Source organism: Oculina patagonica, chromosome 9 (genome assembly GCF_052425735.1).
Source record: "Oculina patagonica isolate OP01 chromosome 9, crgOcupat, whole genome shotgun sequence".
NCBI lineage: Eukaryota > Metazoa > Cnidaria > Anthozoa > Scleractinia > Oculinidae > Oculina > Oculina patagonica.
This window is the reverse complement of record NC_135766.1, coordinates 2879291-2906188: the sequence shown is the minus strand read 5'-3', so window position 1 is coordinate 2906188 and position 26898 is coordinate 2879291. Positions and strand designations below refer to the sequence as shown.

At 38.9% G+C, this 26898-nt stretch overlaps 1 protein-coding gene and 1 long non-coding RNA gene across 2 annotated transcripts; one reads left to right on the top strand and one right to left on the bottom strand.

Annotated features, from left to right (window-relative positions):
* Positions 1-5: 5 nt before the first annotated feature.
* LOC144666723 (uncharacterized) lies at positions 6-14775 on the bottom strand (the record flags this gene model as incomplete). The annotated part of the gene is made up of 5 exons (XM_078528102.1): positions 14623-14775; positions 13519-13656; positions 9758-9856; positions 4199-4315; positions 6-1933 (listed from the first exon to the last, which is right to left on the bottom strand). Coding segments are annotated over exons 1-5 (2319 nt in total), but the record flags the coding sequence as incomplete, so codon positions are not given.
* A 9083-nt stretch (positions 14776-23858) lies between these two features.
* LOC144665448 (uncharacterized) lies at positions 23859-26671 on the top strand. Its single transcript, XR_013572940.1, has 2 exons — positions 23859-24115; positions 25036-26671. It is a non-coding gene; the product is annotated as an uncharacterized LOC144665448 (long non-coding RNA).
* Positions 26672-26898: the final 227 nt, after the last annotated feature.

The following is a 26898-nucleotide window of genomic DNA, read 5'->3' as shown; positions in this document are numbered from 1 at the left end:
ATGGCAGCACACTCGTCTTCATCGCAATCATCTTCACGAGCCTCATGCAACAGCTGGTGTGGCTGTCTGTCCACTCTCCAGCTTAGTTGGTGCCAGTGGATTTGACCCCGGGACTTGGCAAATTCATAACGATACCAATAGTCATGGACACCAAATACGGGCTTAAGAACCTTTTTATGGTACGACTGGGTGCGCAGGTCAAAGTAGTTTACCACCACATGGGTATTCTCTTGCACAGCTTTGTAGCGGGCACTACTATCCTCATCAAGGTTAACTTCTTTTCCTGTGGTCTGTAAAATGTACTGCTCCAATAGTCTTCTAAGTGGAGGAAAGTAAAACTCAGCACAACTTCCAGTCATAAAAAATGAAGGCAATCCTTTCTTCTCATTAACCATGAACTCAACCAAGGCTCGAAGCTCTCTCCGTCTTTGATGCCAATACTGTGCTGTACCACGCAGATTTGCCCCAAAATACAGCAGTTTGTTAATGAATGTGTTATCACCACTTGCTAGTCGCTCTTGCAGGTCTCCAACTGTTAATTGCGGGTCTCCTAGTTGCTGATCGACAATGTACCTGCTCTGTTCTAGGGCACGCTTCCTCATAATCATGTTGTGGACAACAAACTTCCATACCTTGTGTCGAGCAAACCTCCCATCTTTATACCACAGCAAGTGCTCTGCCCAGTCATGGAGTGAAGGACACGTTATCCGACGATTGATGTGAAAATCACCCTTTCCATATGGGAACAAGCAAGGAAAGGCCATTGTGAAAAAATAAGGAGTGGTAAACTCAGATGCTGGAGTTGTACCAATTGAAGGCCATGAAATGACTGGTCGTTCAGTGCCCTGTTGCCTCTCCACTGCTTCAGCTTCGGCTTCAGGAGGTTCAGACACAACTTCATTTATGGCTGCTTCAACACATGCTTGAACATTCACTCCGGGCTCAGGGAGAATAACTCCAGAGACTGTCATATCATCACCACTATCTGTTTCACCTGCATCCAGCTGCTCTGGAGCGGGGCCTTGGTCATCCATGTGATCTGCTGTTTCTGAAAACTCAACTGTTCTCAAGTTCGGCAATTCACAATCAGCCGGTAAATTTTGCAGACGAGTGTCGCTAATCTCAATATCGCCATAAGCAGGATTATTGACCTTCAGCCAGCGGAGTGCACTCTCAACACGTCGTCTTCTAACTCTAAACTCCTTATGGGTATCATCTTTTCCTTGCCTTCTGACACGTATGATATCCACTTCTTCTGGTAGACGTGGCAGAATAGTTGCTGGTTCTTGCACTGCTTGAGGGAATGCTATGCAGTGCCCTCTTGAAGCAATACCACCATGTTTCAACATGTGTACATGCACAGTTGGAGCTAGTCTTGAAATCAGCATCTGCTCAGCATCCGACATGTCAGACAGTTCCTCTGGAACAGACATTGGGTCCATTTTGTTCTTATCTGACCAAACTTTGCACTCCGGGTCCTTCTTGTCTCTTCTGCAGCGAGAGCACATATTCCCGGTTCCTTTGCCTTCCAACCGTCGTTCCTGGCAGATCTCACAACAGCTGAACTTATATGTCATCTGTTCTACCTCAAATGCACGTATAGCCACATATGCGTTATCCTCCAACTGACTCGACCCCGCAGGGGGAGGTGGTGGTAGATCGCCAACAACTTCACGCAACCTTCTCTCCTCATCTGATACTCTCCTTTGATTTCGCCGCTGTCTTTTTCTTCTATCATCCGCCGTTTCAACAGAACCAGGCTTTGCAAACTCATAGGCCACACCTACTGCCCTTGCTCTACTAATTAGGTGAATATCTTCTAAGTGCCTATTGCTGTTCATCTCTGGAACAGGTTGCCGTGCTTCCACTAAATTGCTTCCTTCCAAAATCATGTCATCTTCCAATACAGGATTCTCCCTTTGAAATTCCTCTCCTAGTAAATTAATGATTGTTTATAAACTCTCATATTAGATTTTATGTCATGCTTGTTAAACAATGAGATAGCACATTAATAACTGACTTACAGTAACGTACATCAACATGGTTCAAAGAAAGAAATACTGCATGAACTCTACTTTTCTAAATCTTTCACACTATACACTGCCCAACAGAATAAAGAAAAAAGTTATAAAATTAATTTGAGACACGAACAATCTTTAAATAGCTCTCTTTGATAAATGGAATTCACAACAATTCTAAAAACCAAGGAAATGGAAGGTTGTAACAGTTATTGGACATTTTTCGAGTTCAATAAGCCGGGATAAACTTGCCGGGTTGTCTCCTAATCCAGACCTCATCAAAATATTATAATTTTTGCACACCTATTTATTCTAAGGCATCCGCATACAAGTGACTAATTAATTACGCCTGCAGATTTGAATGACTTCGAAATTTTTTGATACCTTGACACTTTTAAATTCATTTCTTGCCTTAATATTGAATGAAATTCAATTCTGAAAAAAAAGTTTACTGTAATTCAAGATTCTTTCATATTTCAATCGTTTTAGTTCTAGCCTGTGTAGCAGGTGCCATAGTTTCAAGCAGGCGTATGGGGAACGCAAAAGGGGCAAGGGGGCCACGCAAGGAAAAAATCGAGGAGGTGTCTGCCTGGAAACCCACCAAAACGTGTTTGCCGCCCACAACTAAATTTCATTAAAATTATGTGACATCGCTGTTTTAACTGTCAAAATAAATGAGGGAGAACAGTCTTCTCTCACAGGAACAAAATCTGAAACCCTACATTTTCGTGGAATAAAACTAACATTGCGTCAATTTCACTATGTGAGCGATCGAGTTATGGCTTAGAAGCCGTCACAATACAGCGGAAAAAGGAATGAAAATCAATCTTTCTGTCGTATTTGCTCTAAGAATTTAAGGATTACTTACAGTCAGTGTGGCGAGAAAGCAGTTTTTGTCTCGTATTTTAATCTGTTCAAGCCATCGGCAGGCAAGAATATCATTAGTGAAAGTGCAATTGCGTCTCAGAAATTCGGCATACAAGCAGAAAAACGTGAGGGAGTTTCAAATATAGTTTGCAGTCCACGTTGACGCAAACTCGTCAATCTGTGTGACACATTTACGATTGTGTCTGGGGTAGGTACAAAACTTGGAGTAGGCCATGGCCTAGGGGTGGTTAGTTTTCTAAAATGAACAAAAATAATAATTCTATGAAAATATAGATTTCCAACTCCCCGCTTATATACCGTAAAATTCCGGTTATAAGGGGTTTTGGGTGGGCTTATAAACGGAGGGGCTTACCGTATTTACTCGAATAAGCGCCGCGGCGCTTATTAAATTTTTTGCTCCTCAAGTGTGGTGCTTATTCGAGGGCGGCACTTATTTAAAATTTGGATGCCACGAAGAATCTTATTTTTTACAGTAATTAAAAATAGCGTCCTTTGATTGTCAGTATTCGTCTCTTTGCTGAAGAGAGAAGTGGTGCTAGCTGTCCTGGCGAAGTTCGCGGCCTTCACAACATTTACAGAACTATGTTTTGTAAGAATTTTGGATAGAAAACTAATGCGTGAACGGTAAAACAATCACTTTGAACTGCTGTTTTAAGTTAAACGGAATTCCTAGAATAAGTGCCACAACAGGACTGCGGCGCTTATTCGAGGGCAGCGCTTATTAACTTTTTTTGTCCCAAATGCGGCGCTTAATCGAGGGCGGCGCTTATTCGGGGGCGGTGCTTATTTGAGTAAATACGGTATATCCGGGAGGGCTTATAAGCGGAATAAAAAAATGTTTCAAAACGAGCTACGGCAGTGTTGATCGAAATACGTTTTAAAGTTAAAAAGTATAATAGAGCAACATTTAGCCCTGTTCAGTACTGTCATCCAGTAGAGGTGGGCTTATATCCGGGGGGGGGGCTTATAACCAGACGAGTTTTTTGTTTCCAAATGGATGGGCCTATAACCGGAATTTTACGGTAACTAAAAAATCACATTTCGGTGGGTTTCCAGGCAGGCGGCTGCTCAATTTTTCTTCTTGTGGCCATCTCGTAATCGCCCTCTCTTTTAAACGCTTAAAAAAAACATTTAAAGGACAACCGAGTCCCTGATCAGCAGGGCCAGCAAACTCAAAGGTTAGGTTGCCTGAAATTTGCCATAAGCACACCCTGGATTTTTTTTCTTCTAATTTAAAGGACTGCAAAAACTCTTTTTATGGATTGATTTGTTTATTTTACAATGTGCCGTACCTGTATTTATTGCTGTCATTGCAACAGAGACAGGGTTCATATTTTCCATATCCTTCTCTAGATCTTGAGCAGCATCTGCAACATCTTGGCTAAGTCTGCCTTGTTGATAAAAACGTTCTACAGATAAACAAGAGAAAAACATTTGACCTTATTATAGGAAATTAACGCTTATGTTAATTAACGTATTTGAAATTAACGCGACTTAAATTAATGCAAATTGAAGGAAAAATTACTTCCCAATCAAGAAAATTAATGCGAAAGGGGGGTAACATTTCAAAATGAAGGTAATTAATTATAACGTGACATACACAAAGAAAAACACTTGTTCAGACAACAGGAACAAGTCTATTTGAACACTAGGCGTATAATCCTAAACTTCAGAGTTAAACGAAGCAATCTGACCGCCTCGAGCATTCTTCAGTTTCAGTGATACCGGCAGATTTTCACCCTGATGAAATAATGCCTTTTCCTAGGAGTCAAGAACTGTCTGGACTGTATTGAGAAATTGGGGCCAAACTCATGGAAATTAAGGTCATGGAAATTAATGTTCCACTTAATTAATGGCGCGGAAATTAACATTAACAAAAATTAACGTGACTTAAATTAACACGAAGTTTTGAAATTCGTGTTAATTTCATGAAGCTGTAATTTTCCATAATAAGGTATTACCTTACAAGTTACTGCCAGGGCTACAGTGTAGGTCATAACTGTATGATAGGGTTTTGTATAGAAAATTGTAGAAAATGCCATGTACTGTACTTGTAGAGCTTTTCAGAGTGAAAATGTTATACGCTAACCGTATGCTTGAATAGGAGATTGTCTAATTGGCGTGGGTCGTGGGTCGTGGGTCGTGGGTCGTGGGTCGTGGGTCGTGGGTCGTGGGTCGTGGGTCGTGGGTCGTGGGTCGTGGGTCGTGCGTCGTGGGTCGTGGGTCGTGGGTCGTGGGTCGTGCGTCGTGGGTCGTGGGTCGTGGGTCGTGGGTCGTGGGTCGTGGGTCGTGGGTCGTGGGTCGTGGGTCGTGGGTCGTGGGTCGTGGGTCGTGGGTCGTGGGTCGTGGGTCGTGGGTCGTGGGTCGTGGGTCGTGGGTCGTGGGTCGTGGGTCGTGGGTCGTGGGTCGTGGGTCGTGGGTCGTGGGTCGTGCGTGTATAAGCCGAGTTACCAGCTATCTCTGGAATTTAAATTTACCGAAAAATGTGTGACGCTTAACAAGGCCGAAAATTTGAACTCACTCATTCAAAGACCTCGGATGGAGGTGTTACAATAAACGTTGCATGAGACTACCGCTAGAACTTCCTCTCTCCTTCCCCTTTGAACGCCGGCCACGCAGTTAACCACGCAGGCTACTAGTTCGCAGAAAAACTGAAAAACCTTAAACAAACAAGAACACCCTTAAAACGATTGTATCGACAAGGACAGTTTGGCTGATAAGCCGATCAGCTACTTCTATTTCTGCCATTTCATCTGTGTAAAATCGGAATTTTAATCAGGGACCAGTGTGTGGATCAGTGGCAAACTAGTATCGAAATATTTCCACTGGGTTTCTTGTTTCTTGGTTTCGCAGGATATATGCACAAATAATATGAACATTTTTATTTTAAAATAATGCTCTAAAATATAACTTTAGTCAGTTCAACAAAATGAAACGTTCATTTCGCTACAGTGCTTGACATTGCAAGTTTTGATTTCCCTTCCGCAACCTTCGATAGTGCATCTGCAGCCTCAAGCTTCAATTGATAACGTAAGGTCAAATCTCGACGCACCCTCACCGCATTGAAACGTCTTTATAGGCAGCTTTTCTTCCTATTTCGGGGAATTTCGTTCATATCTGATGTGTTAGTATGAGCAAAAAATAGCTGCTGAGTGTAAATAAACATATTTCCTGTTGATGGAAAGGCTTCTAGCATGATCTCAATAAGCACAATTTTTAATTGTACAACATACAACAGTGTACAACAACTACCGCTCGCGAATCCTTGACACCTTTCGTTTGACATCTGTCACTCATTTAAACTTTGACCTAAAACACAACGTCACGATAACTTAGTCACGCGAGAGTCACGCTTTCCTGAACATTCCCGTTTTCCCAGGTATAAGAGTGTTTTTACTTTTTAATGTTTTACATCTGAACCAAAGTGCTTTGAAAAAATGGCGCAGAGAAGTCCACATATCACCATTTTCAAACACTTTTAATAAAGCCCCAAAAAGCTTCGTAAATTGTCACGATACCGGTAATGTATGAAACTTTAAATTGTGAAAATCAAAACCTTATCTTTGAAGTACTTGTCTTGTTTTTTGGCATATTTCTGTCGTTTGACCGCGGTCGACGACAAACCTACAAGTTCGGATTCTGAAACAGCAACATCGATTTGGCCTTGTGAAACAAATCTCTAGTACTTAAAACCGGCGTACAATTATTAAGTCATTTCAAGAATATAAATAATTCCTTTCGCTATAGTCCCAGACAGTGCAAGTTTTGATAATGCTTCCGCAAATGCTTTCAGCAAACATGTACATTTCACCTATTTTTAACCAATCATACTTGAGCGTTCCCACGCCACTAATTGGATCACTGGTAAGTAGCGATCAACGGAAAAGAAACTTTTTTTTTTTCAATTAGAGGAATAAAAAGTTGGCCATGCACAGGAAAAAAAAATTCCATTAGGTGTTCTGTAGAAACCCCTTAAAGTTAAAAAAAGACTTGAGAAGTTGTAACTTTTTCACTTGAAATGACAAAGAAAAGCCACGAATCTTTAAAAATTATAAAATATATTGGCTAGCGTGACTTCCCTGATAAAATTGGAAAAACAAATAAATCAATAACATGATCATTTAATCGATATGGAATGAAGAACCACCAAGCTACCTACATGAAATCGTTCAATAAATTGGTTGTTACCAAAACGTTGCCGATCAGAAAATTCTCAGTCGGCAAACAGCCTGTACGCCAAGGTCAAGCAAATACTCGCAATTTTCGGCCCACTTCCGTAAAACTGTCCGGCAGACATGAAGGGAAAAAAGCGAAACGGTGGGCCCGACATGAAAGAAAAACATTTTTTTGTTAATCAGAAAAACGGTATCCAAAAATAACAAATCAGTGAGAATGCTCCTTTGCATCGGGGGCGAACTTGCCTTGACCCAAAACGCACGACCGATCCACGACCCACGACCCACGACCCACGACCCACGACCCACGACCCACGACCCACGACCCACGACCCACCCACCCACGCCATTTAGTCTGACCCCTTGAATAGAGAACTCCTTTATACATGCAACTGCATTCTTATTTATAATTATTAGAGCATGATTTTAATTTGATTCCCTTTTGGCTACTTAACCCATCACTTATTCCAGCCTTTTCAGTCAAAATGGCTTTTGACATTGATTTTCAAATTCACATTACGTAGATTTGTAAAAAATTGTGTGGTGCCACCCGTCTGAAAATTACAGTTTACCTTAAATTTTTGTACATTCTCTGTAAAGGGGAACTGATCAAAAACTGCAGAACTGCACAAAAACCTGCTACAAAACCACATCAAATTTAACCACAAAATTATAACAAAACACAGTTTCAGTGATTTATCAACAAGAGTAGATAAGGCTGCATCTGAGCGAAAGATCTGGCCTGAAATGAAAATCACACGAAGAATTAACTGGAGCAGGCTGCAATTACAAACCACAGGGCTAGTTTGCATAACAATGACCCCTGATTGTGTAAGCTGATATGCTTTACAACAAAACATGTGATTCATAAGCTTGTTAAACTGAAGCAAAACAACTGGATGTGAAAGAATTCATTAGAAATGTAACAGTCTCATATCACCAGAGACAATTTTTCACTGGTTACTGGGACCTAAAATTTGTAATAAATGTAGACGGTTTAGTCTTGTTATTCCACAATACCACAGGTTGAAACAATAAATGGCATGCAATGCATGCAATATCAATGAAGTTTCACAAGGGGGTCTTAAAAAAATTTCAGGAAATTATAAAAGTAATAATTTCCTCTTAGTCATCACCAAAAAAATTACGTACATGTAAATTAAAGTACCGGTAGCGGACAACTTCTGTAGTGAACATTTGTTCAACATAAGTTGCATCATCTAGTAGTGTGACATCGGATATCAAAACAAGGTCAAAAGGTTTGAAAAGAATTAAAATCTCACTCAATCTAATAGAACTCATCAAATATAACTTGTTTCTTTCGTTTATACTTTTTGTTATTCCTTTCTTACTGCACAGGAATATTTCACTATACATTGTTCTATGCAGCAATTTCTTGTTGACTTAAACATGATTTCTTGTCATGTAACCTTCATTAATTTTAGACTCATGATTGGACAATCATGCACAACAGACTAAAAGATCCCATCCACTCACCCAATGACATTAAAAAAATTAAAAATTACTGGAAAACGTGCACCAAAAAATAAAAAACACACAAAATAGCATGACTACAAACCCTTGCACCCCCCCTAAAAAAGTTCAGTCTTTGAGAACACCCCCCCCTCCCCCCCAAGCCGTTTGGGAACCACCACTGACCTTACATGGGGTGGGGCTAGAAATTTGGGTTTTCCGTGGTGCAAAATAACATGGTTGCCACAGACATAAGTTTTCATAATTTCCTGACTTCTTCCTGATAAATTTAAAATTTCCCTGACTAAATAAATTCAAAATGACTGATATACACTGTTGTAGCAGCCTCCAGCCCTGCTTCCAAGAAAAAAAAAACATGTCATATCAACCCAACAAGTTAAGACCATTTTAGTCGCCATGAAACTAAAATTTTGGAGCTGGTGACTAAATTAGTACAAAAGTTGCCAGCCTGCCGACTAAAGTTGTGAAGAAGGATTGAAAGCGTGAGCTTAATAGCAACTAAAATTTTTTACTGGCGACCTTACTTGAGCATTTGGACAAAAATAAACTTGGAGGGTTGATATCGCTGACATCACATTGACCTGAAATGCTTCTTCCAGCCATCAATAGCACGAAGTCAGCAGCATTATATTCAAATTTTCCCTAACATTCCTTCAAAATTTCAATTTTTCCTGACTCAAAATTAAATTCCATGACTTTTCCCTGACCATTTCCTGACCTGTGACAACCCTGAATAAGAACCTGTAAAAATATAATATTTCTTTGTTTTGGAGCTATTGTTTTCCTGCTCTATATTGTTTTGAGGTTCTTTGTTGTCTTGGTCTTACTTTGTTTTACGTCACTTGTGAGTTTGACAGATCAATACATCAAGGATGGGCTGGATATGAGTTGAAGTGTTCAAACCATAAAACCTTCAACAGTGAGGTTATAGATATTTTCTGGAACAAGACTTTACAGGAAAACATGCTTAAAGTGAAACTTCACATGAACTTTTTTTTTACCAATAGTTGTTTTGAAAGTCACAGAGGGTGAATTAATTAGACTACTGAAGCAAAATATTTAACAGGTACAGTATATAGGAAGATCAGCAACAACCAGATACAGATTAAAAAGCAGCTGAATAAATTGACAGAAACACAATAAGATCAATCAATGAAAACATATTTTTAAAAAACTGGATACCTGAATCACTTTGCTGTTTCCCACTTAGCAGAGAGCATTCAATATCATCAAGTTCGACAAAAACTTGACTGTGTTCTTCACTGGCTACAGCAGAAAACACTAAAAAAGGGATTCATAAAATAATCTATTAAAAACCACCACAACAGCTCTTTACATTAATAATAATCGGTAGTAAATCTTTCGTTTTATGTGTTATACTGGAAGCAACATTTTATAATTATATATATTTTATATGTATAGGAGAAACATCAGATCACATTTCAAAGCCATTCACCTTACTGCAGGTGGCATACTTTTTAAAGATTCACATCAACACTGTTGTCATTTATACATTGTATGTATGAACAATAGTTTACATAAATATTGCTAAATTGCAATTTGTCAATGTCTTAAATGGGATGAATTAACCCCGGTGCATCACATCAAACGTTCAGGTTTCAAACTCATTACAATTTCAGTCAGGCTTTCTGATTTTACATGATGGTGCGATTTCGCACAATCGACCTCAAATTCCACATTTTTTCATAATCAATCAAAAATCACATTATTCATACAAAATCGCACAATTTGACAAAAGGAAAAGGAAATACTCGCTTCAACAAAGTTCTAAGACAATTTCAACATTGTTTCAATGTGGTTTACCTGTCAAAAAACCTTGGAAAACTTCTGAAGTGGTTTCCAATTGAACAAAATTACTTCAGCAGCTTCGGGCAGGCAACTTACTTTTTCAGTTTCAACTTAGCCGTAACAACATTTACACAAAAAAATTTGCTTTCTATCTTTGTTTTCTTGTACTGTACTGAAGTTTACAGGGCAAATTGCAGAATTCAGATTGTTTAAATCCTTCCATGAAGTCAAAAACAACGGAGATTGTTTGATCGTCTGACACCTTAGGTTCACATGTGCGCCTTCGTGAATTAAGTCAGCGGTATCTTGCACAATTCGTATGAAATGTCACCAAACGTATTCAACGTTCTTCTACGTCATGTAGTGTACACTGAAAGCCATTTGACATTGGAATAAACGCAAATGAGGTCATGAGCTATAGGATAAGTAGAGTTCGTCTCAATTAAAGCCAATAAGTAACCACTAAAGTCGTCTTCTTACTTTTGTTGTTCAAATTAGTTCACAACACATGGGCAACCAAGCATTTATTGAACCGAGAAGTCCTGGATGCCAAACTTATTGGCATTTACAGTGCCCGTGCCCACTCCTCGAAACAAACATCATCTCCTTTCGGGGTAGGTATGCCTACAGCTTGGCTAATTTGCATTTGGTACTATGTGTATAATACCATGGGTAGGAAATAATCCCTTCTATTGTGTGAAGCTTGTAAGATCCAAAGGTGGCCATCTCCTTATATGGAAAGTAAAGGTGGCCCACCTGGGGGATTTCCAAAGGAGATTATTCAGTCACACAGGGAGTGGATGTAGTGAACGTAGGTTTACCTGGAGTCGTTTGAGTCTTGCGTATTTAAATAGTTGAATTTTGCGAGTATTAACTGGAGTTAAGAACTATGAACATCACCTTTCAAACAAGTATTGAAATAATACAGGCTCGCAGGCTAAACTTCTTTGCATAACTGTCCCTCTGCCTAACTAGGGGATTGACAGTGCTCATTGATCTTACGAGCTTAACACGAAATTGAGAAACAATAGCCATTGTTTTTTTCAGTTTAGTGATTGGCCAAATACCATTATATCCTAGCAACGGTAAAAGTTTTTCCTACCCAGTGTTTTTACTATTTCGCCGTAACACCAAATGCAAATTAGTTAAGCATCCAGGACTTCTCGGTACAGCAAAAGCTTGGTTACCCGTGTGTTGTAAACTACAGAGTTCGATCAGAACGACAAAAGTTAGAACACGACTTTAGTGGTTAGTTATTGGCTTTATATTAAGACAAACTCCACTTATACTATAGCTCAATATGAGGTTGAAAATAACCTGTTTCATTCTAATTCAGATATTTATTTTTCCTTTATACTCTTATTCCTTTTGAAATGCACAAAATGGATTTTCATCTACTGAAACCTTGTAAAACAAGCTTAGAATTCCTCAGAAAAAAAATTCATAATTTATACAATTCATCGCATAATTGGCCTTTTTAATCGCATAATCTGCCCTGAAGATATTGCACAATTTGCATCTTTCTTATCGCACCCTATCAGAAGGCCTGTTCAGTCGTTGAACGAAAATTAATCAAACCAAATCAAACGTTCAATTACATGTAAGTTTGAGTTAGTTAGGTAACCGAATGAGACCTGACCGATCTTTAAGTTGCATCACAACATTTTTCTGAATCGAGCATGTTTTCCAACACTTGATTATAAAGACTTAAATTTATCCAGACATCTGAAGGTATGCTTCCTTTATTATTTATTTCCATATTTAGACCCGGGGTTCCAAACATCTTCTCGATAATCGTTTACCATGGGAAAGAGTTTTGGCCTGGATTTAATTAACTGATGCAACACGAATCATCTTAATATTGACATTACCAAGGGTACAATAATACATTCTCAGTAAGACTTCGTGAATGTTAACATTAGTGAATCTTCTGATTGTAATGTATGCCAGATTTTTCCTGGCTTGTTGCTGCCCAAAAATTGTCTCTATTTTCACAGGAACATTAATTCTGCCATCGGGTCTTCGGCTTCCCGTTCTTTTACATTCACACACTGAGTTAGCAATGGGTATTTAACCACACTGAACTCTAGTATTGTCCTGCTTTGCTGATTGCCGACCTGTTTTCTTGTTTACTGGAATACGGTATTTTGACTGGATAATGTCACAGAAGTGACTAGCATGAGTTATTATTGGTTGGACTTTGAGTATTGTAATTTTCCGCATGCAATTTTCATGATTACGAATCCCTCACTATAAAATTTCTCAAGGATTAACTATTGTTTCTTATATCAAATAAAAGACAAAGATTATATGATTCCGTGTCCACTCTTATTCAAGAACCATTTTTCTCCAGACCAAAAATATTTTTTTACGGGCTTGTCAGGTTTATACATGTGTAAAAGTTCTTTATTTTGAGACAAACTAACTCCTGAGTTAGGATTTTGAGTTGGATTTCGAGATAGGATTTCGAGTTGGATTTTCGAGTTGGATTTTTTAGTTGGATTTTCGAGTTAGGATTTTCGAGTTAGGATGAAACGAAATCATCCTGAGTCGAAAATCCTTTAGAACTCTAAAATCCAACTAAAAAATCCAACTCGAAATCCTAACTCGGTAAATAGGCAACCTCCTTAATTTTGAAGTATAGCTAAAAATCTGATTTCTGATCTTATGCAAACTAAATCAAATGATGACTTTTGATTTTGTTCGATTTGGTTTGGAAATCAAACTCACAAACAAACTCAATGACCAAACTACATGGAATTTAATCGTTCAATGAAGTTCGAGTGAGTTTGATGAAATTCGATGAAAATTTTGTTTGATTTCGTTTGATGTGATATACTGGGATTGATATAGAAAAAATCCTAGCTTTCAGTGGGCATTATTGAAAACCAACAAAACATTAGAACCAAAGACTTGGTAGCCTGTGAAATACATGTATCTGACATTTCTCAAACCTCAAAACTGAACTTGATACTTAAACAAGTTAAATTAAGCTTATCTGGGACTCAGTAATGTAATCCACATAAACAAAACTCTGACATATAAAGTATTTAATATATTGGGAGATGAAAGAGATATCATAAGCACTGATGTATATTTACTCATTAAAACGAGCCGTGATTTATTACACGTACCTGCATCATGAATAATCTGCACTGGATCCCTTTCATGATCAGTTGGAGATAACAAAATCTCAGGCGAAGGCGCTTCTTCAAAACTGCGATCACTTTCATCTTGACATTCCACTGATTCCAGCAGCTGATTTCCCAGTACTGTAAAACAATATTATGACATCCCAAACACGTAAAAATCACAAATGTCTTTAAAATCCGTCGAATTTCTCTCTAAATTCGTCCTTGAAAGGCCCCATAAATATTTGTTCACATAGATTACACAGTCAAACTGCATGTCCATAGAGCGTAACACATCCGTAGAATTATTGTGAATCTAAACAGGTCTAAACACTTTGGCCGTTATTCAAAGAACAAAGAGTTTTCGTTATGAATGAAGATCAATAATACCTTTTTTTGGTAGAGTGTCGAGGATTTATTTAGCGCATCTGTAAGATGTGTCCTCGCTTCGATTTCACTTCTTGTTGAACAGAGTCTACAACAAACGCAATCTGCTTACTGTGAGATTGTTTTCCGACCTTACTCTATCACTGAATAAAAAATTCTGCTGTACTACGCTCCGTTTTCCGAAATTAAAGCTATAGAATAGCACAATATAGCCATACACAGCCTGAAATAAGACTCTCGAGTTGGTCTCACGGAGCAAACATTTCAGCAGCGGCTCATGATTGGTCAATTAAACAATAAGTGACTTATGATTGGTTCATTCTCTCTTTGGACAAAATATAAAACAAACTGAGCCATCGGCTTTTATGCGAACCCGGAGAGGGCATTAAACTAGAGAAAAAAATCAAAAATTCGTGACAGCTAGTATGAAAGAAAACATATCAAACATACTGGAAAATGAAATGTTGTTTTTACTCCTTCTGACACTGAACCGGAATGCTTTTAGCCCGGTTTTCATCGAGCGTTTGCTTTCCAGTCTCGAAGACATTTTCATAACAGAATCAAACTCTCCTATTTATAAAATGGAATTTTAACGAATAATAATATTTTTTCAACATTAGCCATATCACAAGCAAATACCTAGTGGCAAAACTAAGGAATAACATAAGCTTTAAGCGAGTAAAATACGGCATAAATGTAACACTGCAGTTTCGTACTCACCTTCACCAAAACACTGCTCGTTTTGTCTCCGTTGCATTTCCTGTTGTTCTTCCCTACATCTTTGCCTTCTTTGCCGTGCTCTTTGCCGTTCTCTTTCTCGCAGTTCTTCGCTATTTCTTTGCCTGTTCTGTCGGCACCTTTCTTGTTCTTTTTGTCGCTGTTCTTTGCTACGTTTTCGTCTGTTCTCTCTTGATCTTTCTCGCCCTCTTTCCCGTCGAAGTTCGCTTAAACCCTGTCTCCTCGAAGTTAAGTTTGCTCCACTCTCGTTTGTCGACATCGACATAACAAGAGACCGAAATAAATATGTTTTTCTCAAGTTCTAACCTTCAGACTCGCTGAATAGAATTTAAACGCTGAGATTTCGCGCCAAAAAAACGCGGGTTGCCACAATAATTCATCCCCAGTCCTTTTCCGTGCGTACGGTCGGACGGTCACGTGACAACCAAAATTTTCCGGCTCGATGGTTTCCCAAAAATTCTAAGGTATGGGGCTACGCATGCGCGCGCCTTCGGCGCTTGCGAGCTCCGCTAATATTCCAGAGCGAGCCGATGGACGACGAGTTCCAGCCTAAATATCAAAGAAAAGGCGAATAAAAACTTCATTCCTAACGTTGCTTCATTAAACCAAATGGTTTCTAAAGAGCCGCCACTAAAATGAAAGGTACTGACCAAGAATAAATTACAAACGCTTGCTAATAATTTTCGTTTGTTGATGATCGCTCGGCCTCGGCTTATAGATGAATATTTCATTCAAATTTAACTCTTTTCTAGTACCATCGAATTTTTTTCGGAAATACTCGGCGATAAATTGAAACCCCAATTTTGTTGAGTTTTGACCAGTTCTCAGTAAGATTTGGTGAAAATATATAGCCTTTGTGTACTTCATATATGCGCATGCGTTCAGCACAAAATTCCGTGTGCTTGAGTCTACGCCTGAAAGAATGCATACCACAAGGAGAACTTTGGGGTTTCAGAAACAAATATATAGCATTTGTGTACTTCATATAAAGTAACACAGATATGGCTTGCATTTTACCCAGCCCCCTACTCGCTTCACAAAGTTAATTGATTAAATCAATTTGTTATTAATTAATTAATTGAATTAAATTGTGGACAGGAATCGAGTGAAGGATGGAAGGAGTGAAATCGGTCCCATAACTAAACTCGGAATTTTCCGAGTTAAAAATGATAGTCATTTAGACAAGGCAATGTCCACGCCATTTGCAAGTAACGGGCGAAGTGCCGTAGCAAAAATAAAAAGTTCTTAAAAACCATGAAATAATATTTAGTGGCACGCGAGAATTTGAGGAGATATAGACGGAGTAAAGTTCTAGAAATCCGGCAAACAGTCGAACTCAAATGTCTCTAGCACAATTCCAAATTTTATCAATTTCGACTTCGGTTGACTTATCCACAAACGTAAATTACCTGTTATCATAAAGAGAAGAATATTTTAAGTCATACCTTCAAATTCCCACCGCTTTTCTTTTACGGAATCATTTCTATGGCATTTCTTTTGAGATTATTTCCACTGTTTCGGCCACGCTGCACTTGTTATTTCCGGTAGAGTTCGAACTACTCTTGCTTGGATTGCTGCCATACTCCGCATAAATACTGAATGTTTCCGAAGTGGTCCGTGGAACGAGTGAAGGTTATCGTTTCAACATTTTGCTGGTTGACGAATACAACAGCAGCATTAAAAGGAAGGAAGAAAATTGAGCAAGTTTGTTTTGAAAACCCAGCCGCCATGTTGGTTTCAGAGTACTACCGCTGACCGCATCAACAAATTGTGCTGAGCAAATCAATGGAAAAAAAAGTGGATAAATAGGATAATCGATGAAGTAATCGATAAAAAATGCTTCTGCAGTGTGGGCCAAATAGAGGTAAAGATGTTTTTTTTTTTTTTTTTTTTTTAAATAAAATTCTTTAGCGAGTGTCTCCAGGACGAGTACCAGACGAGAGGACGGCTGATATTTCTAACTATTGTCACTTGAGAATGTGACTGAGATAAACCTTATTCGCGCCATTGGTGGCTTTTTTGTTCTCGAAGGAAGTATGGGAAAGCAGGTAGATGATACCCGATATACACATTAATTTAGGTATACCGTAATGATTCGATTTAGCTCATCCTTCCAACAACCGCCCCCTTCTGAATGTGTTTTTGTCATGATAAGCGTCCCTATTCTAATATCATTAAAGCGCTTTCAGAGTACGTATCAAACGTAGTTCAGTCTTCCTTTAATATATGACATACGTAATAGTGCATTAAAAAAACAATTTGTTTCTGAACATTACAGTTTCTGTTATCGTTAGTTATCTTAATATCTATTTAAGTATTTTTTTAAACTCTCGGTTGTTTCTTAAAAAAAAAAAAAACAGAATAAGCGCCCTGTCCCAAACTATCACCCTGTCTCGTTTAAGCGCCCTCCCTTGGGTTGTCAAAAGTAAGCGCCAGATCATTAAAGTAGTTCTAATTTTTTCCCCAGTGAAAGGCTCCTGTTTAAAAGGGGCAGGGATGCTTGTCGGAAATTTTAAAAAGAGCCCCTAAAAGAAACGTGTGGCTCAAGCTTTTCTTGACCAATGAAAGTCACCAAAAAAACTAAGAATAGAATTTATATTTGTATATTTCTTTCAGTGCAGCCGGAAAAGATACCATCGTGGCTAACAAATGTTTGGAGTATAGCCTGAAACTCCCCGAGCGAGACCAAAAATCCGAAATTTACATCCTTAAACGAGACGAGGATCATCCCTGTCGCTTTTTATGCAAGTCCCCCTGAAATGAACGCTCCCTAATCTGCTTACGTAGACAAATTAAACACAACAGAGTAAAAATAGAGTGACTTATGCCATAGGCCTACGAAAATGACGTTCACTATAATGAAGTGTTACATGGATTTACACTCACAATGCGCATGTCTGATATCATTTCGAGCGAGGTCTTATTCAAAACACGAACACTGCTGAACGAATGCAGCTAAAAGATCCACCAAATCCTTCTTCCTGTCCTTTGATTTAAATGGAATATCAAAGGCCTTTAGAATAGTTTTCAACACCTGCACATTAAACTTTGAATGCTTGCTGCACTTGTGGTATTCGCAAAGATCGTACACGTCGTGGCAAATGGGATGGCGAAGACCAATCTCTTCAATTATGCTGTTAATCACTTGTTGCCTGTTGTTTTCTTCCTCTTCAGCAAGAATGTCCTCAAGTTCTGTCTGGTCATCTGCGTCATTTGGTTGTTGTCCTTTCCTTCTCGCGGATGCTAGACGGGAAAAATAGCCCTTAATCTGAGTTTTTGTAAGCCACTCCTATCTAGAAAAGCGTCGGTTGTTCTCTTCATCTCGGGCGTTTCTCATGTCTGCTGAAACTTGATTGGGGTCCGCCTTCAAACCAGTTTTTTCACCAAGTTCAAACTTTGCATTCAAGTATGCCCTAATTTTGGAGAAAAACGGTTCACAGCACGTGGTTTTGAAAGAGCCCATCCTTGGCTCAAATCTGAAGGCGGCGCATCTATTGTCGTCTTTTCTGGATTGCTACTTCTACTACTGGTTGAACCATCTGAATGCACTGGATCAACAGTGGAAAAACGCTCGGCCCATTCTCTCCGTATGCGGTCGTAGCAGCTTTCCGTCATGGGCTTATTTCCGTGACTTCCGATTTCAGCATGAATTTCAAGTTCACAGAAGCTCTTGAAAAGTTTCTCGCACCCAGGTTCTGAACATTCAAACAGCTGACCTTCCTCGGTCGATTCTTCAGTATCCATTCTCTCCGGATTTTTGATGTCGAGTTGTCGTGCTTCCTTCTTAGTAAAAAAGTCGCCACTCTCCTGAACAATAGGACCTGTTTTGCCTTGCTGTTCTGTAATAACGTCATCGAAAGAAAGCAGTTTTCCGGGACCTATTCCATAGGCTCTCCAAACGCGTATGCCTTTGTCATCGTATGCGAAGTTATGGAGCTTACTTAAGCCATCAATTTTGTTGACTTTAAGAGTGTTCTTTTTCTCGTCGATGGCACATACCGAGGCCGTCACTCCCCGGACCGGATGCTCTAATAGTGCAGTGCGCATGTCTAAAGCACAGTTAATACCATGGCCTTCATCGCAGTAACAACGAATTGAGCTCTTCATGGGCACAAAATTCGGTCGCATACATCCTTGCTATAGGCAGGCTCGGAGTAGTCGTAACTTTTCACTTGAACGCCTAATCTTTGTCCGACATCTTTCAAAGAAGCAACGAGGGCATTAATACAATAGCATCCAGCCTCATCCGAGCGAAGAAATACACTGTTAATGGAGGGCCTGGATGCTAAGACATTTTCCAGAAGATTTTCAAAAATAGAGCAGACAGCGAACCAATCTTGCTGACAGCAATCAAACATGTGGGCGTATGTTTGGACTTCCACGTTGTTGGAAGCTTCTTCTTTAAAAATAACGGTCGACACGTGCCAACTGATACCTCGTTTAGCATACCAGTCTGTCTGCTTCTCTCTGTACTTCATCTGCAAAAATTTCATCGCCCAGTCCATCACTACCAAGACAGTGCTTTCGTTAAGATTTCTTATGACGTCGTGCTTTGCCGTGTCTTGATTCACCGATCGCAAAACATGGGCTTTCCACTGAATAATGTCCGTTCTGGCGTGTCCAAAGTCGTACAGCAAGTCCTCCTCATATTCTTTGCTGTACAGAGAAGCAGATGATTCGCAAATCTGTCGCTCAACATCGTTCATAGCATCGTTAAGGTCTTCACACATGTCGCATCTCAAGTTATGTTCATGATCGCATTCCTCTGTGGAATCTTTCTCTACAGGATCGCTTAAGGCAAATTTTCGGCAGTGGTCTTTACATGGGGAACCCTCCTCGCTGCAGTGGACTCGGTAATCTGTCTTAAGATATCGTTTTCCCTCTTGCAGTCTTCGTTTTGCAGATACACACCACTCCCTGTCAATCCCTTTTCTTTGAGATCGTCAACAATTCTCTCCATTGTTTGGAATCCTGCAGCACCATCGGCAGCGATATTATTTAATCCCTGAAGCGACCTAAATTGGTGAAAAATTGTATTAGTCATATAAGTAACGAGCCCGAGGTCAGGATTTTTTCGCGCACCAAATGTCGGCCAGGGAAGTCGCTTTTATAGAATATATCCCACTTTAGTCATGTGATTGTTCATTTTGTTTTGTTTTTGTTTTTTCATGTGAAAAAAGGGAAAAAAAATTAAAAAAAAGAGAAAGGGAAAGAACAGGTGCAAAGTCATACTAACAAAAAGCAAGCCACTGTAAAAAGGTGTAATGATGATCAATGTATTATGTTGTTTAAACTGGAACATGCCGCAAGTACATACAAGTATATCAAAGGATAAAAGCTTATGATGCGCTTCTGGATATATAAATTAAAAAGTGTCGTTCTCACGTCCGTTGGGAAGCCTGTCTCACATCTGAAATTTTGAATAAAGTTGACCAACTCAAAGGGTTGAAGTTCTCCTCCTCGCAGAAACTCTGGTATTGCTTGACCATGGTAGATCGTGTGACGGTCCGAATTACATTTGGCATGGGGATCTTCTCTCCGCTGTCAAGTTTTAGTACTCGGCTACCATAGGCCACATCTTGATAGAAATATGGTCGATTGGCAAACTCGAGGAAATGATCTTCCTTGGCCATAACAAGGCGCACACGATGATTCATCTCCTTTTCTAGTATGGTTCCAGGACCATGCAGTTTCGCGTGACTTCTTGCTCGCTTCACTTGATAACGGGTGATCTTTTCGTACGGCTCGTGAAGCTTCATCAATACGGGAATTGGATACTTAAATGCGTAAAGACTAAGAATCTGAGTTCTGAGGCCCGAGGTCTTAGCATTTCTATAGGCTGTCATCAGCGCTTCCATTTCTGGAGAAGGCTAAATTCCATGCTGGGAGGTGAGAGCGTTGTACAACTCAGCTCCGCTTTCTGGTGCAATCATATTGCACACAAGGAGACAATCTTCTCTGGCTTTGTCAACGCACTGCGATTTTGTTTCTTGGCTGGCATTTTCCCACGGAACGTCCAGCTGAAACGTAAGCGGATTGTGGTGTGCATTTGCCCTCTCGGCCACAAGATTCATTGTAGCGTTGTACGTAGACAAAAGGCTATCCTCACTGAGGCTTACCTCAAATATGGAAACTAAAAATTGAATGAAGAGTTGAATTTTTGGTTAGAAAAACATGTGAATCGCAACCACTTTTTTCTCTTTATCCCACCTGTTAGCAAGTGAAGAATGAATAAAATAAATAAAAAAGGTTTCTGAAAGGGTAAAATGGGAACTTGCGTTTGCCTACATTTTTACTAGGAAAATGGAATTTTGGTCAATGGGACTGGGAATCACAGGTTAATAATGAAAATGAAAGGGTATTTGGGCGAAAGGAAAGCTCGAAAGTCGGTTTATTTCTAGCTCGTACAATCTAAGATGCAGAATTTGGAGGCGTTTCCATTCCCAGAGTAGGAGCACAAATAATACGGAGAAGCGCTAATTCTTTGGCAATATCACGCGGAAACCGCCTGACACTTGGCCGACGACGCCGTAGGCCGAGTGGGCTAAAAACGGACGCTTTCCCGCATTATTTAGCGGGATAATTGTTTTATTATTCAACAAATTGTACACAAAACACATTTGAAGTTAGAAAAACTATGGTAATGCAGCACTTTGCAAAACTTGGTACAAATCCTAGTAACCTACACTGTGTACGTACATTGTTAATAGCGGAGCTCCTTAGCGGCCCGTAAGGGCCGCAGAGCGGAGCACCATACCCATAAAAAAAACACATGAAAAAAAAAAAAAAAAAAACATGAAATAAAATAGGAAACCTCTGCATCCGAGTTTTCATGGTCATCATGGCTAGCGGCATGCCTCGCGGGCGCGTACGGCGGCGTACGTACGTACGGTGTTGCGCACATCCGGGATCTTGAAAGGTCTTGACAACTCGCGCAGTACTGGCGCGAAATAATTTTGCAGTGTGAGGTCTAAACAGCTAGTCTGAAAGTTAGAACTTGAGACAAACACATTTATTTTGGCTCCTTGTTATGCCGATGACTACAAACGAGAGCAGGGTAAACTTAACTTCGAGGAAACAGGGTTTAAGCGATTTGCGACGGGAAAGAGATCGCGAGAGATCCAGAAAACCCGGACAGAAAGCAGGCGAAAAAGTATAGCAAAGCGCCTGTCGAACCTGGTAGCAAAGTAGCGAAGAAAAGCGACTAAAATAGCAAGAGAGGTGCCGAGGAAACAGGCAAAGAAATAGCGGAGAACAAGGGAACGGAGATAAAACGAGCAGACGAGTGTACCTACTGTGGCCAACTGGTGAAGGTGAGTACAAAACTGCAGTGTTTCCGTCATTTAATATCTCTACGTTTTGTCTTAAGCTTACTTTATACGCAAAGTAAGCTTATATTGACGGCACATTTTACTTGCTTTCGCCACTAAGCATTTGCTTGTGACATGAACAATGTTGAAAAATACTATTCGTTAAAATTCAGTTTTACCAGGTTTTACTGATCAAATAGGAGGATTTGATTATGTAAACAAATAATTGTTGGGCCTTCGAGGAACGAATTCACAAAGAATATCACTTCAACACATCTCGAAGAAAATTAAGCTTACGATTTTTAAATGCTTGTGATATGATTATTTTGTTTTACAGTGCTGGAAGAGCAGTTGAGATGAGAATGAAAGTGATGTCAGTTTGCACGAAGCACCTGGAATTTCGTTAGGCCATCCCCTTTTTTTTCTCTGTTTAGCGTCGTCCGACCGACCCAGTTTTTCGCGTTTTCAAAAAAAAAAAAAAAAATTATACAGAAGGTATAGAAGGCAATGACACATTATTTTAAATAATGTTTCATCCTTTTTACGCTGTTCTTGTTTGAGTTTAACCACGACGTCGATTTTTCCTTCCTCCATTGCCGCCATGTTGACTTTGTAACCATGTCTTCTTGTTTCCAGGCTCCACGGACATTATGCTGAGGTACCGGGCCTCCTAGTTCCAGACTCCTTATCAACTTTTTTTTTTTGAATTTTTTTTTTTAATTCCGACCGACCGACCCAAAATCAGAAAACACATACGACGATAAACGAAAAAAAAAAAAGGGGATGGCCTTAACTCCGAGTGAAATAGATCGATTCAGTGTATGCAGTTTATTGATATTCATGATGGAGGTAAAATTACTGTTCATTTAGTCAGAGTAAATAAACTTCAGCTTCATTACTTAGCTCTTTCGTTCCCAAATATATTAAATAATCCACTTGTCATGTAGTTCTGTTCACTATTGAGCGTTCATGTGGATTACATAACAATGTCAACAATTTTGAGATTTTGAGGTCTGTTTTGCTGGTTTCATTCAGAATGTCAACAGTAAATGTTATATTTGTCATAAAAAAATCACAATCTTGTTGTGGAATTTGGAAAATGCACACAACAAAGGTTAATGACTACTGGAAAACTGGAATCTTTGTGAGTAAATTCATGCCATTTTAGACACTGTATGCAGCTGTGCATGCAAACTTATTATTAATTAAATGTGTATCTTTAAAAATCTTAGTATTACTGTTAAGAGAAAAGCTTTTAAGATGTGGCAATGTTTTTCCTATGCATGTACATGTATATATAGGGGTAGAGGGGAGGGGGAGTATTTAAAGGTCAAACCTTTTAAAGAGGGGGTGTAAGGGTTTGCAGTGATGCTTTGAGTTTATTAAAATATCAGGACCTGAACAATCGATGGAATCGATAATCGATGGCAATCGATAACAATCGATGACAATCGATATCAATTAATCGATTGATATTGATAATCGAAGAACAATCGATCGCTAAAGTTTTTGTGATTATCGATTGTCATCGATTATCAATTTCATCGATAATCGATGACAATCGATCAATTAACTAACATCGATTTTCATCGATTATCAATATCATCGATTACCAATTCAATCGATCATTTAACTGCCATCGTTTTTTATTTGACTAGTATTTGATAAATATGTTTACTTTAAAACACACGGTCTCTCTTGTATGTTATATTTTATTAGCAACAACAATGATAACCTTTCCAAAAAATGTCAATACAACGAGAAACTTACTAACTTAACAGTAATAAGGCAATAATTATTTAAAACAAACGTTTTGAGCTTAAGTCTTATTCGCCTCCATCAGCGAAGGGTACGCTTTTCGGTCTGGTTTGCTTTCGAACCAACTCCTGGCAAAGTAAATCAAATCAAACAGTAGCAGAGAGAACTCAAAAATACGTCGTCCGTACGTCGGAACGAAAACGAGACAACAGTGGGAGTCTGGGGATGAGTTTCGCCTGTCACGTCCGCCATTTTTGACTCGGTCACGAATAACGAAGTGTCTTTGGAATTCTAGCGCTAGCAAACAGTAGGAAACTCGAATGAAAAACAGAAACATTAAAGCTTATGATGTAAACTTCATCTCAATGGAAAGGAGCTTTATTATTTTTTTTTACAAAACAACATATGTAAGTATTTACTTCATGCTTCGGATTGATTGTGTGTTTAATGCCAATCGATGGCAATCGATGAAGTTCGCGACCACCAAAGTGTGATTATCGATTGATCATCGATTGGCCGATGCCAATCGATGCCAATCAACAGTAATTAATCGATTGTCATCGATTGATCGATTGATTTTCCGATCATCGATTTTCATCGATTGTTCGATCCTGAAATATTTACAGTAGAACCCTGCTAACTCGAACTCTGAAGGGAAACGAAAATGAGTTCGAGTTAGCGGGGTTTTTCGAGTTAGCGGGGTTGATTGAATATTTTATTTGCCAAGTTAATAATTGATAGTTTACTGATTTTTAAGCACTTCAGTATACAGTACTGTGCAAATTGAACTTATCTTGCCAGAAACTCTAAAGCGACCACACATTCTTTTGTTAAGAGTGGAAAATGACTGTCAAATACATGATCTGTTCATTGCTATAATCAATGGGCAACCGTTGCGAGTTGCAAGTTCTGGAATTCGAGTTATCAGGGTAAAAAGTTTGACCCAAATTTTGTTCAAGGGAAACAAAATTTAGTTCGAGTTAGCGGGGTTTTCGAGTTATCAGAGTTCGAATTTAACCGAGTAAAAATGACTGAAAAGTGGGGTCAAATCCAAGGGAAATGGAAGTGAGTTTGAGTTAGCAAGGTTGTTCGAGTTATCCGAGTTCGAGTTACCGGGTTTTTTTTCTGTAGTTGACTTCGCAGTTATCAGTAAAAAAAAATAGTCTGTGCTGATACATCTCTGTTAAATATATAAGGTATCCTTTCGCGTCCAGTAGTTTTGCTTCACTTTATACAAGCTTGCGTTAAGTGTTTTGTTTTATAAATTATTGATTTTCATACCAATTAATCAATTTTAATTTAATCTGTGGCATTTGACTTTTTTCAGGGTTAACATGAATTTCAGAATTTGCAGAGCCACAGACACAAAAACAGAATGTGGACAAGGACATCAAAAGAAAACAGGAAGGATTAAGATTATCCAGCTTGATGTTTGGGTGTCTTCATGATGCCATTTTCAAGAGACTAGTAAATTACATGTAAATTGAAATCAAGAAAAGCTGCAAATGAGCAAAGTTTATATTTTAAATGTTAACGTATTTACAGTGTACTTCAGAAAACAACTTCTTGATTGACCTGTCTCTTTCACATCTTTTTAGATGTAACAAGGGCATTATGAAGTGATCTTTTTAAGAATATGCAGCCAAAACAGTAACAGCAGAAATGAATGGGAGTTTAAAATTGCTATTTTCAATGTTTTGGCTGGTAAGAAACCACATGTGACCAAGCTAAAATCTCTTTGGCCGGTTAACATGACCTGTAAGTGTCCAAATATTTTGAGCCCTCGACTACACAGGACTTACATGTAGTTGTCTAATTACTGTATATCATAAGATCTTTGGTTGACCTTGGGGGAGGTAGTGGAGTTAAAAAGCAATGTAATAATTTGAATTTGGATTGGTAATGCTGAAACTGGTGGTACTGTAATTCTTAAGTATAGACGTTAAAATTGTGATTGCAAGCAATATGCAATACCAATTTCATTCTTATGTGTTGTATGCTGCGTACAATTTATAAGAACAGCTATAATGTTAAAATTAGTGAAATATTCTAAAGCCAGATTAAATTTGCAGTATCCATTAGGTACCATGAAGCAACCAAATTGTGACTCATTTGCTTACTTTGTGAACTTCATGACGAATGGGCAACATGACTCCACAAAAATGTGTACAATAAAGCATACAAATTTTTAAAAGAGCAGTCAAAGTATTGATGCTTTTTTTCTTGCATAGTTTTATACACAAGCAAACATGATTCTATTTTTTCTGCGTAATCAAAGAACAAAACTGAGTTTGAGACACACAAACAATATTCTATCTTCCCAGAATTTTTGTTTTTTTATTTCTGTAAGTGAAGTGAAACCCCTTAAGAGGAAGGGGACTCAAAAAGACATGTAAAAGTAAAAAAGGTGCTATCATCCTTTTTTTTTTGGGGGGGGGGGAGGGGGGTGGGATGGGGTTACAGAATGTCCCTTCTTTGCTTCCAGTTAGTTTCACTCCGGTTTGCTTGTAGTTAGGTTCACCCCTGTTTGCTCGCAGTTAGCTTTATTCATCCGGTGTGCTTGGGATTAGCTTTCACTCTAGTTTGCTTGTGGTTAGCTTTCACTCCGGTTTGCTTGGCATTAGCTTATGGCAATATGCTGTAAACCCTTTGCTACATGTATGACCTCTGCCATTTCCATTCAAAATTAAAATATAGGCAAATAGTGAAAATAAAAACAAATGAATGAATGAAAAAAAGAAAATTAACCATATTCTTAATGTAGATGTATATTATTTCCTATATACTCTAAATGTTAAGTGCTTTGCTAATTTACCACGTGATATGCCTATCTACCCCAACATGCAGCCCTACTACCCCCTCCTTATCTACGAAGGTTACATAATTACCCGTTTTGCAGCATAATTTCCCATCCAGACTTCTGGATCATAATGCTGTCGGTGGAATTAAAACGTTTTGATTGATTTTGTTTGTTCTCGGCTTATTTGGTGTTGCTGTATACGGTACTCCCATATAAGGGCTATACGGGTATGTGCTGCTCAACAGGGTATGCCTTTTTCCTCTCTGACTCTGAAACAGGGTATACAAATCACTCTTTTGACTGTGGAACACTATCAAGTTTAGCTATGAAAATCCGCTCCTCTCATTGGTTTTTCTCCAAGCCACAGACAAAGTCAAGTGAGCGCTTTGT